A 12,684-nucleotide genomic window follows, 5' to 3' on the forward strand; every position below is an offset into this window, starting at 1 on the left:
AGCCAAGAGAGACTCTTACGATGAAGCATTCTCAAAGAGCAGAGAGAACCCAGTAGGAAATGGTTCTCTGGAAGCCAGGACTGTAAGAGGTTTCAAGAAAGGAACCATCGACTGAGTCCAGTTCTGCTGTAAAATGGAAGATGTAGCCCTAACTGGTTTGGCTCAGTGGATAGAGCGTCAGTCTGTGGACTGAAGGGTCCGGGTTCGATTCCTGTCAAGGACACATGCCTGGATCGCAGGCTCGATCCCCAGTGTGGGGAGTGCCAGAGGCAGCCGATCAATGATTCTCTCTCATCATTGATGTTTCTAGCTCTCTCTTCCTCTCCCTTCCTCTCTGAAATCAATAAAAATACATTAAAAAAAAAAAAAGACATAGGGTAGCTAAATGGATAAGAAAACATGACCCATATATATGCTGTCTACAAGAGTCCCATCTCAGAACAAAAGATATATACAGACTGAGAGTTAAGGGATAGAAAAATATATTCCATGCAAATAGAAAGAGGAAAAAAAGCTGAAACAGCAATACTCAAATTGGACAAAACAGACTTCAAAACAAAGGCCATAACAAAAGACAAAGAAGGCCACATCACAATACTATAGGGAATGATTCAACAAGAAAATATAACCCTTGTAAACATATATGCACCCAATATAGGAGCACCCAAATATATTTAAAAATTCTTGATGAACTTTAAAGGAGAGAACAACAGAAATACAATCGTAGTAGTTACTAGTATACGAACAAAGCCTGGTACTGGCACAAGAACAAAGCCACTATACACAAAACAGCCTGGTACTGGCACAAGAACAGGCATATAGATCAATGGAACAGAATAGAGACCCCAGAAATCAACCCAAGTAATTATGATAAATTAATATTTAACAAAGAAGGCAAGAGCATACAATGAAGTCAAAACAGTCTCTTCAATAAATGGTATTGGGAAAATTGAACAGATACATGCAAAAAAATGAAGCTGGACCACCAAGTTACATCATACATAAGAATAAACTTAAACTGGATGAAAAACTTAAATGTAAGTCATAAAACCATAAAAATTATAGACGAAACCATAGGCAGCAAAATCTCAGACATCTCTCATAGAAATATGTTTACAGATACATCTCCTAGGACAGTGATGGCAAACCTATGACACACGTGTCAGAGGTGACATGCGAACTCATTTTTTTGGTTGATTTTTCTTTGTTAAATGGCATTGAAGTATATAAAATAAATATCAAAAATGTCTTTGTTTTACTATAGTTACAAATATCAAAAAATTTCTATATGTGACACGGCACCAGAGTTAAGTTAGGGTTTTTCAAAATGCTGACACGCTGAGCTCAAAAGGTTCGCCATCACTGTCCTAGGACAAAGGAAACTTAGAAGAAAATAAACAAATGGGATTACATCAAAATAAGAAGCTTCTGCACAGCAAAAGAAACCATCAACAAAAGGAACCACACTGTGTCATAGCACATATTTGGCAATGATACGTCTGATAAAAGGTTAATATCCAAAATACATAAGGAACTCATACAACTTAACAGAAGTAAGACAAGCCATCCAATAAAAAAGTGGGCAAAGGACCTAAATAGATACTTCTCCAAAGTGGACAGATAGATGGCCAAGAGACATGAAAAAATGCTCCAAGTCACTAATCATCAGAGAGATGCAAATTAAGACAATGACAACGAGGTATCACCTCACACCTGTCAGAATGGCTACCATCAAAAATTAACAAATGACAAGTGCTGGCAAGGATGTGGAGAAAGGGAACCTTAATACACTGCTGGTGGGAATGCAGACTGGTGTAGCTGTTATGGAAAAGAGTATGGAATTTCCTCAAAAAATTAAATATGGAACTCCCATTTGACCTAGTGAACCCATTTCTAGGAATATATCATAAGAAACCCAAAACACCAATTAGAAAGAATGTATGCACCCCTATGTTCATAGCAACACAATTTACAATAGCTAAGATCTGGAAACAGCCCAAGTGCCCAGCAGCTGAGTAGATAAAAAAGCTGTGGTACATTTATACCATGAAATACTATGAAACAGGAATGGAAAAATATATTCCATGCAAATGGAAAGGGTAAAAAAAGCTGAAGTAGCAATACTCAACAAAGGCCATAACAAAAGACAAAGAAGGCCACATCACAATACTAAAGGGAATGATTCAACAAGAAAATATAACTCTTGTAAACATATAAGAATCTTTTACCCTTTGAGACAGCATGAAGGAACCTGGAGAGTATCATGCTAAGTGAAATAAGTCAGTCAGAGAAAGACAAGTATCACATGATCTCACTCATATGTGGAATCTAAGAAACACAATAAACTATTGAACAAGTGGATCCAAAGACTTGGAAGCATGGAATAGAGTGCGGAATCTCGGAGGGAAGGCATGTGAGGGTGAGTGGGTGAGAGGTAATCAACCAAAGACCTTGTATGCATGTATGCATAACCCATGGACACAGAAAATAGGGTGGCGAAGGCCTGGAGCGGGGGGGAGGGGGGGGCTGGAGGAGGTAAGTGCGGGGGTAAGAGGACATAGATAATACTTTCAACAATGAAGATTTATTTTTAAAATAAACAGTGCTTCCTTATAGTCTGTTTTGTAATATATTTTTTATTGATTTCACAGACGAAGGGAGAGAGAGAAATAGGAACATCAATGATGAGAATCATTCATTGGCTGCCTCCTGCACACCCCACACTGGGGATCCAGCCACATGTGCCCCGGCCAGAAATTGAACTGTGACCTCCTGGTTCATAGGTCAACACTCAACCACTTAGCGCCACGCCAGCTAGGCCCTTGTCTTTGAGTAATATATTTTTTAGTCAACTAGTGCACTGAACGAGTAACTAAAAGTTTTCACTCTCAGTTCTGTGATTTGCTTTTTTACTAACCACATGTTTCTCATTACTGTTGGTTTCTTAGTGCCAACTATTAGTACACCTTTTGAGATTGACTATTTACTTTCATATAATCTTTCAACTGCCAAAATTTCTAGGTAACTTTAAAGTAGCTGCTCATTGAACACGGACAACATACAAGAATTCACACAGGTCTACATTTGGCAGCAAATGGACCACTGCACAATCCTTACAAAGTATTTGGTCAGTTATTCATTTGAGAAAGGATAATTCCTGGAACCTTTCTAACTTACGAAAGTGAAATCTATCTGGCTTTTATCATTAATTTCATAAATGAACTTGCCACCAATTTTTTGAATTGATCTTATGGACTACATCTAAAAATGAAATAGAGCCAACACTTAGGAATTTTTCTGGGTGAGAATATCCTACTACAAATTTAAATAACATGACAACCTTTTCATATCCAATTATTGTTTTCTTTATCATGAACTCACTCCATGAGTTCCCCAAACTCCTTTACTGACAAAATGATGGTGTTGACTTGTCATTTATTTTCAGTATCACCAAATGCCTTCATTAATTTTCTCTTCAGAAAACGCTGTTTTACTTTCAATGCTCCACAATACTTTTTAAATAGCCAACATTTTCAGTATGAACCATATGATTTCCATCTACTCTTTATAACTCTGTAAGGCATATTAATTTTAGCATAAAAGATATTCTATTCCCATGCATGTCCTGCTTTTTAATAAACACAATACTGGATGGGAATTCAATGCTAATGCTCTAATCAATTCCAATGCTCAGTACACCCATTCCCTTTTTTAATGTTTCCATTACATAAACAAATATATACACTTACCAAAATATTGAGAGTTGGAATCTTTTCGTGAAAATAACTAAAAATCAATCAAATTGGCACTGGAAAATTATATTGACACTTATCAAAAAAGTAAAACCAGTGCCTAATGATACAATGATTCTACACATATGTGAAAAAAATACACTTAAAAGGAAATCTGGGAAAAAATTCCTTAAATACCTCCGAAAATCCAATTATTCATGATACTACAATTTCTCATTAGTACTTATACTCTTTAAAATGTATGTAAAAACACAGTTATGTGCTTATTAAGAACCAACATAGTTTTTTGCTCAGGCTCGGTAGGTCGTTGGTTAGAGCATTGTCCAGATATGCCAGATAAGGTTGCGGGTTCAATCCCTGGACAGGGCACATACCAGAATCAACCAATGAATGCATAAATAAGTGAAACAACAAATAGATATCTCTCTCTCAAGTCAATAATTTTTTTTAAAAAGTTAACATAGTTGTGACAAAAGTCTTTTATTTCATGATATGTCTACCAGCACCACCCAAAGCCATACACACCAAATCTATTAAGGAAAATGCATTATTTTCCAGCTGTGTCCTCTAAATTTTCCAAAAAAAAAAAAAAAATGAATTTTGTACATATATATCAATAGCAATATATATTTAGTGGGAAATGCTTAAATCAATAAATTGGTACTAAGCAATCTAGACTAATAAATTATATGATATTCAAACTAAGTCACTCTACAATTATTTACCCAAATCTGAAGTGTGAAAAATTCTTTTTAAAGGATAATTTAAAATTATAAATTTGGGCATTTTACATGTAAAAGACTTAAATTCCACTGACTATTCTTATGTTTGTTTCAAAATTCAAAATTCTGAAAATTAGAAAGTAATTAAAGCATAACACTGACCTAACAGGACAAGAACTTTATTTTTGTAATCTTTATTAATATAAGATCATCCCCTAGGGCTCATCTGCTAGTTTTTTAAACAAATTTCAAAGGCAATTTTACAGTTCATTTAATACCACACACTCCTACAACCTTAGCCCCTTTACAAAACAGACAAAGGAAAAATAGCTTCAAAACTGTTGTCTTAGAAATGTTACTACAATTAAGAGTGGTTCAGCATTAACTTCTATAATCAACTAGTGTGTCTTAGATTGCCACGTACATCTTGATTGTGACATGCAAAATGGATCTTGCTTTTGCATGCAGATTTCAGCAGAGATCCACAGTCCCAAAACAAAAAGGGGAAACAAACATTACAGTGCCAACTCAAACGTATACTTGAGGGAGAGAAAACAACAGAAAAATCTTCACAATTAGAGGATAGGGGGAAAGAAAAGAGGACAAGATCAAGGTACTCAGATTCTCAGCCCACCAATGTATGAATAATTTAACAGCATTCAGCACCCATGTATGATAAGACACATTTTCAAAGTGGAAAAGAAGTTTTTAAAGAGAATGACTTAGACCATCAGTAACCATCAAGACTCCTGTGTAGGACATCAGTGTAATTCAACTTAATCTCCCTTAACAATTTAAAAGTTTTCAGAATGTATTCCAAGGTAATAGTTCATTTCAAACCTATTTTAATAAATTACACATGCACTAATTTGTATCTATATATTCTCTATGTCATTTTAAACATCTTTGATAATTAAAATAGAATAGCCATGTTGAAATTAAAAGTTTAGACAAATTATCATTAATGACTAAGAAAAGTAGCTCAAAGCTTTAGATATGAATGAACCTGACAAAAACATGTCAGGGCCTGTTTAAGAAATCTGTCCTTGTTACCAGACCACCTTTCTATTTTGAACAGTGAACCCATAAGAAAAGAGTGTGTTCAACAAAGTATTATACCTAGTGCTTTGAAATGAAAAACAATTACTTAAAACCTCTCACTTTGGTAAAAGCAGAACATCAGTTCCAAATTACACAGATGCCAAAGTGAAAGACAAGTGGAATGGATAAATTAATCCCAGTCAATAATAAAAGCATTGGGAGAAAAATGTCACAAAAAAAAAAAAAAAAAAAAGATTATGAATCAAAAATAGAATGTATATTTGGATAATTACAATCTATAATTCTATAAAAATTGCTAAAATTCAAGCATCTTTTAAATATATTTCTGGTGAAATCAAAGTCAAAATATAATACTTGGGATTCCTCCTTCTGCAAAGAAGAAATTAAATTAATCAAGTAATTTGTTCTCTAAAATACTCTGCAAATTCCAATTTACAAGAAGCATACAAAACATGATAAACAATAAAAACTTTTATATGGATGAAAACCTACAATTCCAATCTTTGCTACCTCAGCAAGGTACTGTCGATATACCACATCAATATAATAGAAATGGCACAGTTTCTGAGAACACAATCCACATTTTATTTACATTTTAAGACTAACTTTAATCTCAAAAATCGCATATCCATTCACCTATTTCCTTTTTGTTGATTTCATTTCAACTTAAATGCATGGTTTGTCAAAGACTGTAAACAAATATTTACCATGTCTTTTACATGTAACACACAGAAACAGCTTTTAACAGAAATTCATTGACCTTCCCCATGACATTTTTTTATTATAAATACAGATATGAAAACAATCCTGAACATATTTTTTATACTACTGGTAGTCAGCACCCACACCACTTCAAAAATTAAAACAATTTGAGACAATAGTCATTGTACCTGCTACTTTAGACAATTTAAATTGAAGCTCTTTCACTAAGCAAGATGGAGAAAGCATGCCATTTCTTTTTCCTTCTTGGGATTTTTACTTTTAGTAAAAATCACCATACTTTCGTCTTGTAAACCTGAATTCTGTTTTGAATACTCCAGATTTATGTTTAAATGACAGTGCTTTAAAAAAATTGTGCTGCATTTTTTCTCCTGTTACCTGAAAACATAATGTGTATACATATATTAAATATATTCTTACAAATGTCCAGGTCATATTTACCAGCTGGCATTCTTTTACTTAATGTGTGGGTATTTTGCATTGTGATATTTAATCAAGACATTAACATGAGTAGAAGATTGTTGATTTAAGACAAGTTTGAAATCCACTAAAATTAATTGTTGTATGTTTGTCCTTCTGGTGGCTGTGGAAGCTTCATATTTTCTTTGGACATCATTAGACGTCTTAGTTCTTGAAGTACAACTTTAATGCTATATGAATTTTGCCATTTTGCTAATATTGGTATGCTCCGTGCATCTACCTGGAAAGAAGAAAAAAGAATAAAATTCATTGCCAGTTTAAAGTAGTATGGCATCAATTTATTAACTATTTAAATAAGTCCATTTAAAATTTCATATCCTGGCTCTATTTTCACAAAAGTTAATATTATTTTAATGTAATAGTTAGGGAAAATATTCCTTCTTCAACAGGTGTTTCCAAGTAATTTATGTCTTTTATGTGTATTTTTGCTTTTCTGTATTTTACAAATAAACACGTAGTGAACTTTAGTCGTCAGAAATTTTTAAAATGTTGTATTAAATAGCTACACTGTAAATATATTTGGCAATTCCTTCTTGATGAAATAAGGTTAGAAGGTTCCTCTCCATTTCCAACACTGCTCCCCGAAATCTGGGCAATTATCTCCATTGGGACTTAAGAAAGAACTGTGAACCTGACTAATCTTCCACTATGCACGACTGACAGAACGGGGTTGGAGCTCCTTCCAAGTCTCATTCCCAAGTAACTGCCATCACTTGACAGTTCCCCTGGAAAATGCCAGTCACAGGACTTTTCTCTACCTGACCTCAGAACTCACCCACTGGGTACTGCCTATTCTGCCACCAAACCACTGCCACCCTTATGCCTGGCATTGAAAATAGTGCCAATTGTTTAACATCTCTACTACCTGGAGAGGCAGTAACAGGGCAAAAAGGAAGGTGACCAAAATGCTTCAGAGGGTATCTACTGATATCCATAGGGAGTTTGAAAAGTTCTAACATATGCCTGTAAATCTAGAAGACCACACACGTGTAAGGCTGTACACAGGCTCATGAAAGATCTGACCTTGAGCAATATACAAAAAAAGATTATGTACCATAACCAAGTGGGATTCACCCCAGAAATGCAAGATTGGTTCAATAGTTTAAAAGTCAATCAGAGAGACACAACGCACAGGAGCACCTGCCCCCACCCCAGCGGACACAACACTGTGGCTGGTGCTGGGCGTCTAGTATAATATAATATAAGTAGTATATAAAAAAAAATATATATATACACACACACACACACACACACACACACACACACACACATATATACATATAGTATAATATAAATTATACTATATATATATCCTCTGTATTCCTTTGTAATGGATTGACAAATATTCCTTTAAGAATATTACACAGAGAACCAAGATGGCGGCATAAGGTATAGACCTGTGCGTGCTGCCTCCCACAACAACAGTGAAACTACCAACTATAAGACAAAACAGCTATCATCCAGAACCATGAGAAAGCCGGCCCAGTGGAAGCTCTACAACTGGAAGGAAAGAAGGAAGCACACTGAGACTGAGTAGGAGGTGCAAAGGTGCCAAGAGCAGAGGTACGGAGGTGCACACCAGGCGGGCTGCAGCTGGATGCACGGTTTTTTTCAATCGGAAGGGGATACAAGCTCTCAAATCCACTGGCTTGTTTGGGGCGGGATTCTGAGGTCCCAGACCCCTACGGGGAGAGGCGGGACTGTCTTGCAGCGGGTCGGAGAGCGAGGGTGGCTTTCTCACGAAGCTGCTCGCAGGCACTTGGGGAAGCGGAGACGTGGAATTGTGGAGTCAGGGAGTCGCGGAGAGGCGAGGAGTCTCGGAGACACTGACGACAACCATTGCTGTTTGCCCCGCCCTGGTGATTCTGAGACCCCGCCCTACTCAATTTACATCCCCACCCAAGCTGTGCCAGTGGCACAAAAGGAACCACCTGCGCTTTTGCAGCCTAACCCAACAAACAAACTGCAGATTTCAACTCCTCGCATCCATAAGGGCCATACTCAAGAAGCAGAATCAGGTTGGGAGGAAAGCGGAGTCGGAGCCGACCTGGGTGGGCCGGCAACATCGAACCGCTGAACCAGCAAAAGCACAGGCAGGTTCACCAGATCCAGTCTCACATGGGACACCGGGAGACAGCAGACAAGCAGTCTGTGCACTTAGTAGAAAACGAAATCCAAGCAAGCATACCAGATGTTCAGCTAGCTAGAATGCCTGGAGATTTTGTCCAGCAAGGAGCCTCCCAAAAAAAGACAGAATGCCAAACTTCGTGTTGACCAGTTAAAGCATGATGTCCAGCACCTGCAGACTGCTCTCAGAAACTTACAGCATCGGCGATACGCAAGGGAGCAGCAGGAGAGATAGAGAGGAGCTTCTGTCTCACACCTTCACCCCTAACGTGGGATGCGGCGTCCCCTGCGAGGCTGCGTGAGGCTGCAACGGCCCCTGCGAGGCTGCAACGGCCCCAGTGAGGCTGTGTGAGGCTGCGACGGCCCCTGCGAGGCTGCAACGGCCCCTGCGAGGCTGCGTGAGGCTGCGACGACCTCTGCGAGGCCACGATGGCCCCAGCGAGGCTGCAATGGCTCCTGCGAGGCTGCGACGGCTCCTGCGAGGCTGCAACGGCCCCTGGGAAGCCAGCGGAACCGTGCGAGCTGCCCGGACGGCTTCGTCAACGGCCCGCAAACCAGCTCGCAGCCCCACGCACGACTATAACCCGAAGGGCGAGAGGGGCGAGAGCAGCTGTAGTGTTGCTTTCTCCTCACTTCTGGTAGCGAAATCCTCATTTTAAACATAAGAGGACACATTATTTTAAAAAGCCGTTACGTGGCTCTGTACCCTTTCTGAGTAGAGCGTGAACACGTCGTGAGAGACCTTTCCGAACACAGGGACACGTTGCGGATGGAAATAGCTACATTTTCCATGTGTATGACCTTTGACACGGCGACAAAAAGCGTACACCTATGGATGAGGACAGTGGGGGGGTATGGGCAGAGGGTGGGGTGGGAACTGGGTGGAGGGGAGCTATGGGGGAAAAGGGGGAACAACTGTAATAATCTGAACAATAAAGATTTATTTTTAAAAAAAAGTCAATCAATGTGGAGAAACCGAGATAGCGGCATAGGTAATCACCTATACTTGCTGCCTCTCACAACCCATCAAAATTACAACTAAATAGCAGAACAACTACCACCCAGAACCGCGGGAAAGCTGGATGAGTGGAAGTTCCACAAATAGAGAGGAAAAGAAAGCTCATTGAGACCGGTAAGAGGTGCGGAGGTGCGGAAAGTGCTGGCACCTGGATGTGCTGTTCTTTAAACCAGGAGGGAGATACAAGCTCCTGCTTGTTCTGAACTCCAGTTCCGAGCGAGACTCTGGGGGATCCAGACACACACGGGGAGAAACTGGACTGTAAGGCATCAGGACAGGAATGCGAGGGCGGCTTACTCTTAGAGGTGCTAGCAGAGATCATTGTTCCTGAACGGGTGCATGGGATGCAGAGAACCAGGGACTTCTCCAGTTCAGGGCGGCCATTGCTGTTTGCTCACTCTGGTGATTCCCAGAGACCCCACCCAACCCAATTTACAAACCCACCCAAGCTGTGCACATTGGCTTTTGCAAATGGATGGTCTGTCCTTTCGCCTAAAAAAATAACTGCAGCTGGGTCAGAGAGCCCCAGAGATTCCAAAAGAAGGCCTACTACCTGGCAGCAACAGCAGCCTTGCTTCACAGCTGGAGCTCGTCTGGGCACCTCCAAACCCCATACAAAGAGGAGGAAATCTGCAGATCTCTCTGTAGCTCCTGCTGGGCAGCCCCAGACAGTGGCTGACCTTGCACCTTCTTGGAGATCCAAGAGCCAGTGTACCCAGAGGTCAGAGTGAGACTATAACGAATTAAAACTCTTCACATCCATAAGAGACACACTCAAGGGGCAGACTCAGTGAGCACCAAAGCCCGACTGAAGCAAGTCCTGCCCCATAAGGGTGTCTCCTGCTCAACAGATCCTCCAGTGTAGACACAGCTGGTCATCACAGCCAATTGGCCTGGAGATCAATTCCTCCCAGTGATACCAACAGCAATCAAGGGTTAACTACAGCCCTAACAAGTTTGGCTCAGTGGATAGAGCGTCAGCCTGTGGACTGAAAGGTCCCAGGTTCGATTCTGGTCAAGGGTATGTACCTTGGTTGTGGGCACATCCCCAGTAGGAGGTGTGCAGGAGGCAGCTGATCGATGCCTCTCTCATCGATGTTTCTAACTCTCAATCCCTCTCCCTTCCTCTCTGTAAAAAATCAATAAAATATTTTTTTAAAGGGTTAACTACAACAAGACTGTGCAAACAGCCCACAAAGGGGTGCACCAAGAGCATCCACCTCAGGTGACTGGGGAGGCTGAGCCACTGGGCCCTATAGGACACCTAGCACACAAAGCTACTCTACCAACACAGGGAAGCAGCCAAAATGCAGAGACAAAGAAACAAGTCACAAATGAAAGAAATGGATGAAAGCAAAATATTGGATATAGAGTTCAAAACAACAGTTATAAGGTTACTCAAGAATCTTCTAGAAACCTCTGGGAAATTTAGTGAGACCCTCAAGGATATGAAAAAGGACCGATCAGAAATTAAGCATACACTGACTGAAATAAAGAATATTATACAGAGTTCTAACAGCAGACAAGAGGATCGCAAGAATCAAGTCAAAGATTTGAAATACAAAGAAGCAATAAACACCCAACTGGAAAAGCAAAAGGAAAAAACAATACAAAAATATGAAGATAGTGCAAGGAGCCTCTGGGACAACTTTAAGCGTACCAACATCCGAATTATGGGGGTGCTAAAAGAAGAGAGAGCACAAGATATTGAAAACCTATTTGAAGAAATAATGACAGAAAACTTCCCCTAACTGATGAAAGAAATAGACTTACAAGTCCAGGAAGTACAGAGAACCCCAAATAAGAGGTATCCAAAGAGGACCACACCAAGACACATCATAATTAAAATGCCAAGAGCAAAAGACAAAGAGAGAATCTTAAAAGCAGCAAGAGAAAGACAGTTACCTACAAGGGAGTACTCATACGACTGTCAGCTGATTTCTCAACAGAAACTTTGCAGGCCAGAAGGGAGTGGCAAGAAATACACAAAGTGATGAATAGCAAGAACCTACAACCAAGTTTACTCTGCCCAGCAAAGCTATCATTCAGAATTGAAGGTCAGATAAAGAGTTTCAAAGACAAGAAAAAACTAAAGGAGTTCATCACCACCAAACCAGTATTATATGAAATACTGAATGCTATTCTCTAAGAAGAGGAAGAAAAAGGTAAAGATAAAAATTATGAACAACAAAGTGACAACAAATACATATCTATCAACAAGTGAATCTAAAAATCAAGTGAATAGCCGAAACCGGTTTGGCTCAGTGGATAGAGCGTCGGCCTGCGGACTGAAGGGTCCCAGGTTCAATTCCGGTCAAGGGCATGTACCTGGGTTGCGGGCACATCCCCAGTGGGAGATGTGCAGGAGGCAGCTGATCGATGTTTCTCTCTCATCGATGTTTCTAATTCTCTATCTCTCTCCCTTCCTCTCTGTAAAAAATCAATAAAATATATTAAAAAAAAATTAAAAAAAAATAAAGTGAATAAAAAATCTGAAGAACAGAATTAACTGGTGAATATAATAGAACCAGGGGCATAGAAAGGGAGTGTACTAACAATTCTCAGGGGGGAAAGGGGATGTGGGGGGTACAGGAAGAGATTGGATAAAACCCTACACCTGTGGATGAGGACAATGGGGTGGGGGAGGGCATGGGGGGTGGGAACTGGGTGGAGGGGAGCTATGGGGGGAAAAACGAGGAACAACTGTAATAATTTGAACAATAAAGATTTATTTTTTTAAAAAAAGAAAACAAAACAAAACAAAAAAGTCAATCAATGTAATATGCCATAATAAAATAGAAAC

General features: G+C 39.5%; 1 protein-coding gene across 5 annotated transcripts in view; it reads right to left on the reverse strand.

Annotated features, from left to right (window-relative positions):
* Positions 1 to 5,992: 5,992 nt before the first annotated feature.
* The window catches only part of UBE2V2 (ubiquitin conjugating enzyme E2 V2), a 62,077-nt gene continuing 55,385 nt past the window's right edge, over positions 5,993 to 12,684 (reverse strand). For all 5 annotated transcript variants that reach the window (XM_036338715.1, XM_036338717.1, XM_036338713.1 and 2 more), the window contains one exon: positions 5,993 to 6,956. In XM_036338715.1, coding sequence (XP_036194608.1) covers positions 6,810 to 6,956 — 147 coding nt within the window. In that variant the 3' untranslated portion in view covers positions 5,993 to 6,809. The remainder of the gene's footprint in view (positions 6,957 to 12,684) is intronic.

The sequence above is a fragment of the Myotis myotis genome, unplaced genomic scaffold (assembly GCF_014108235.1).
Source record: "Myotis myotis isolate mMyoMyo1 unplaced genomic scaffold, mMyoMyo1.p scaffold_m19_p_16, whole genome shotgun sequence".
Taxonomy (NCBI): Eukaryota; Metazoa; Chordata; class Mammalia; order Chiroptera; family Vespertilionidae; genus Myotis; species Myotis myotis.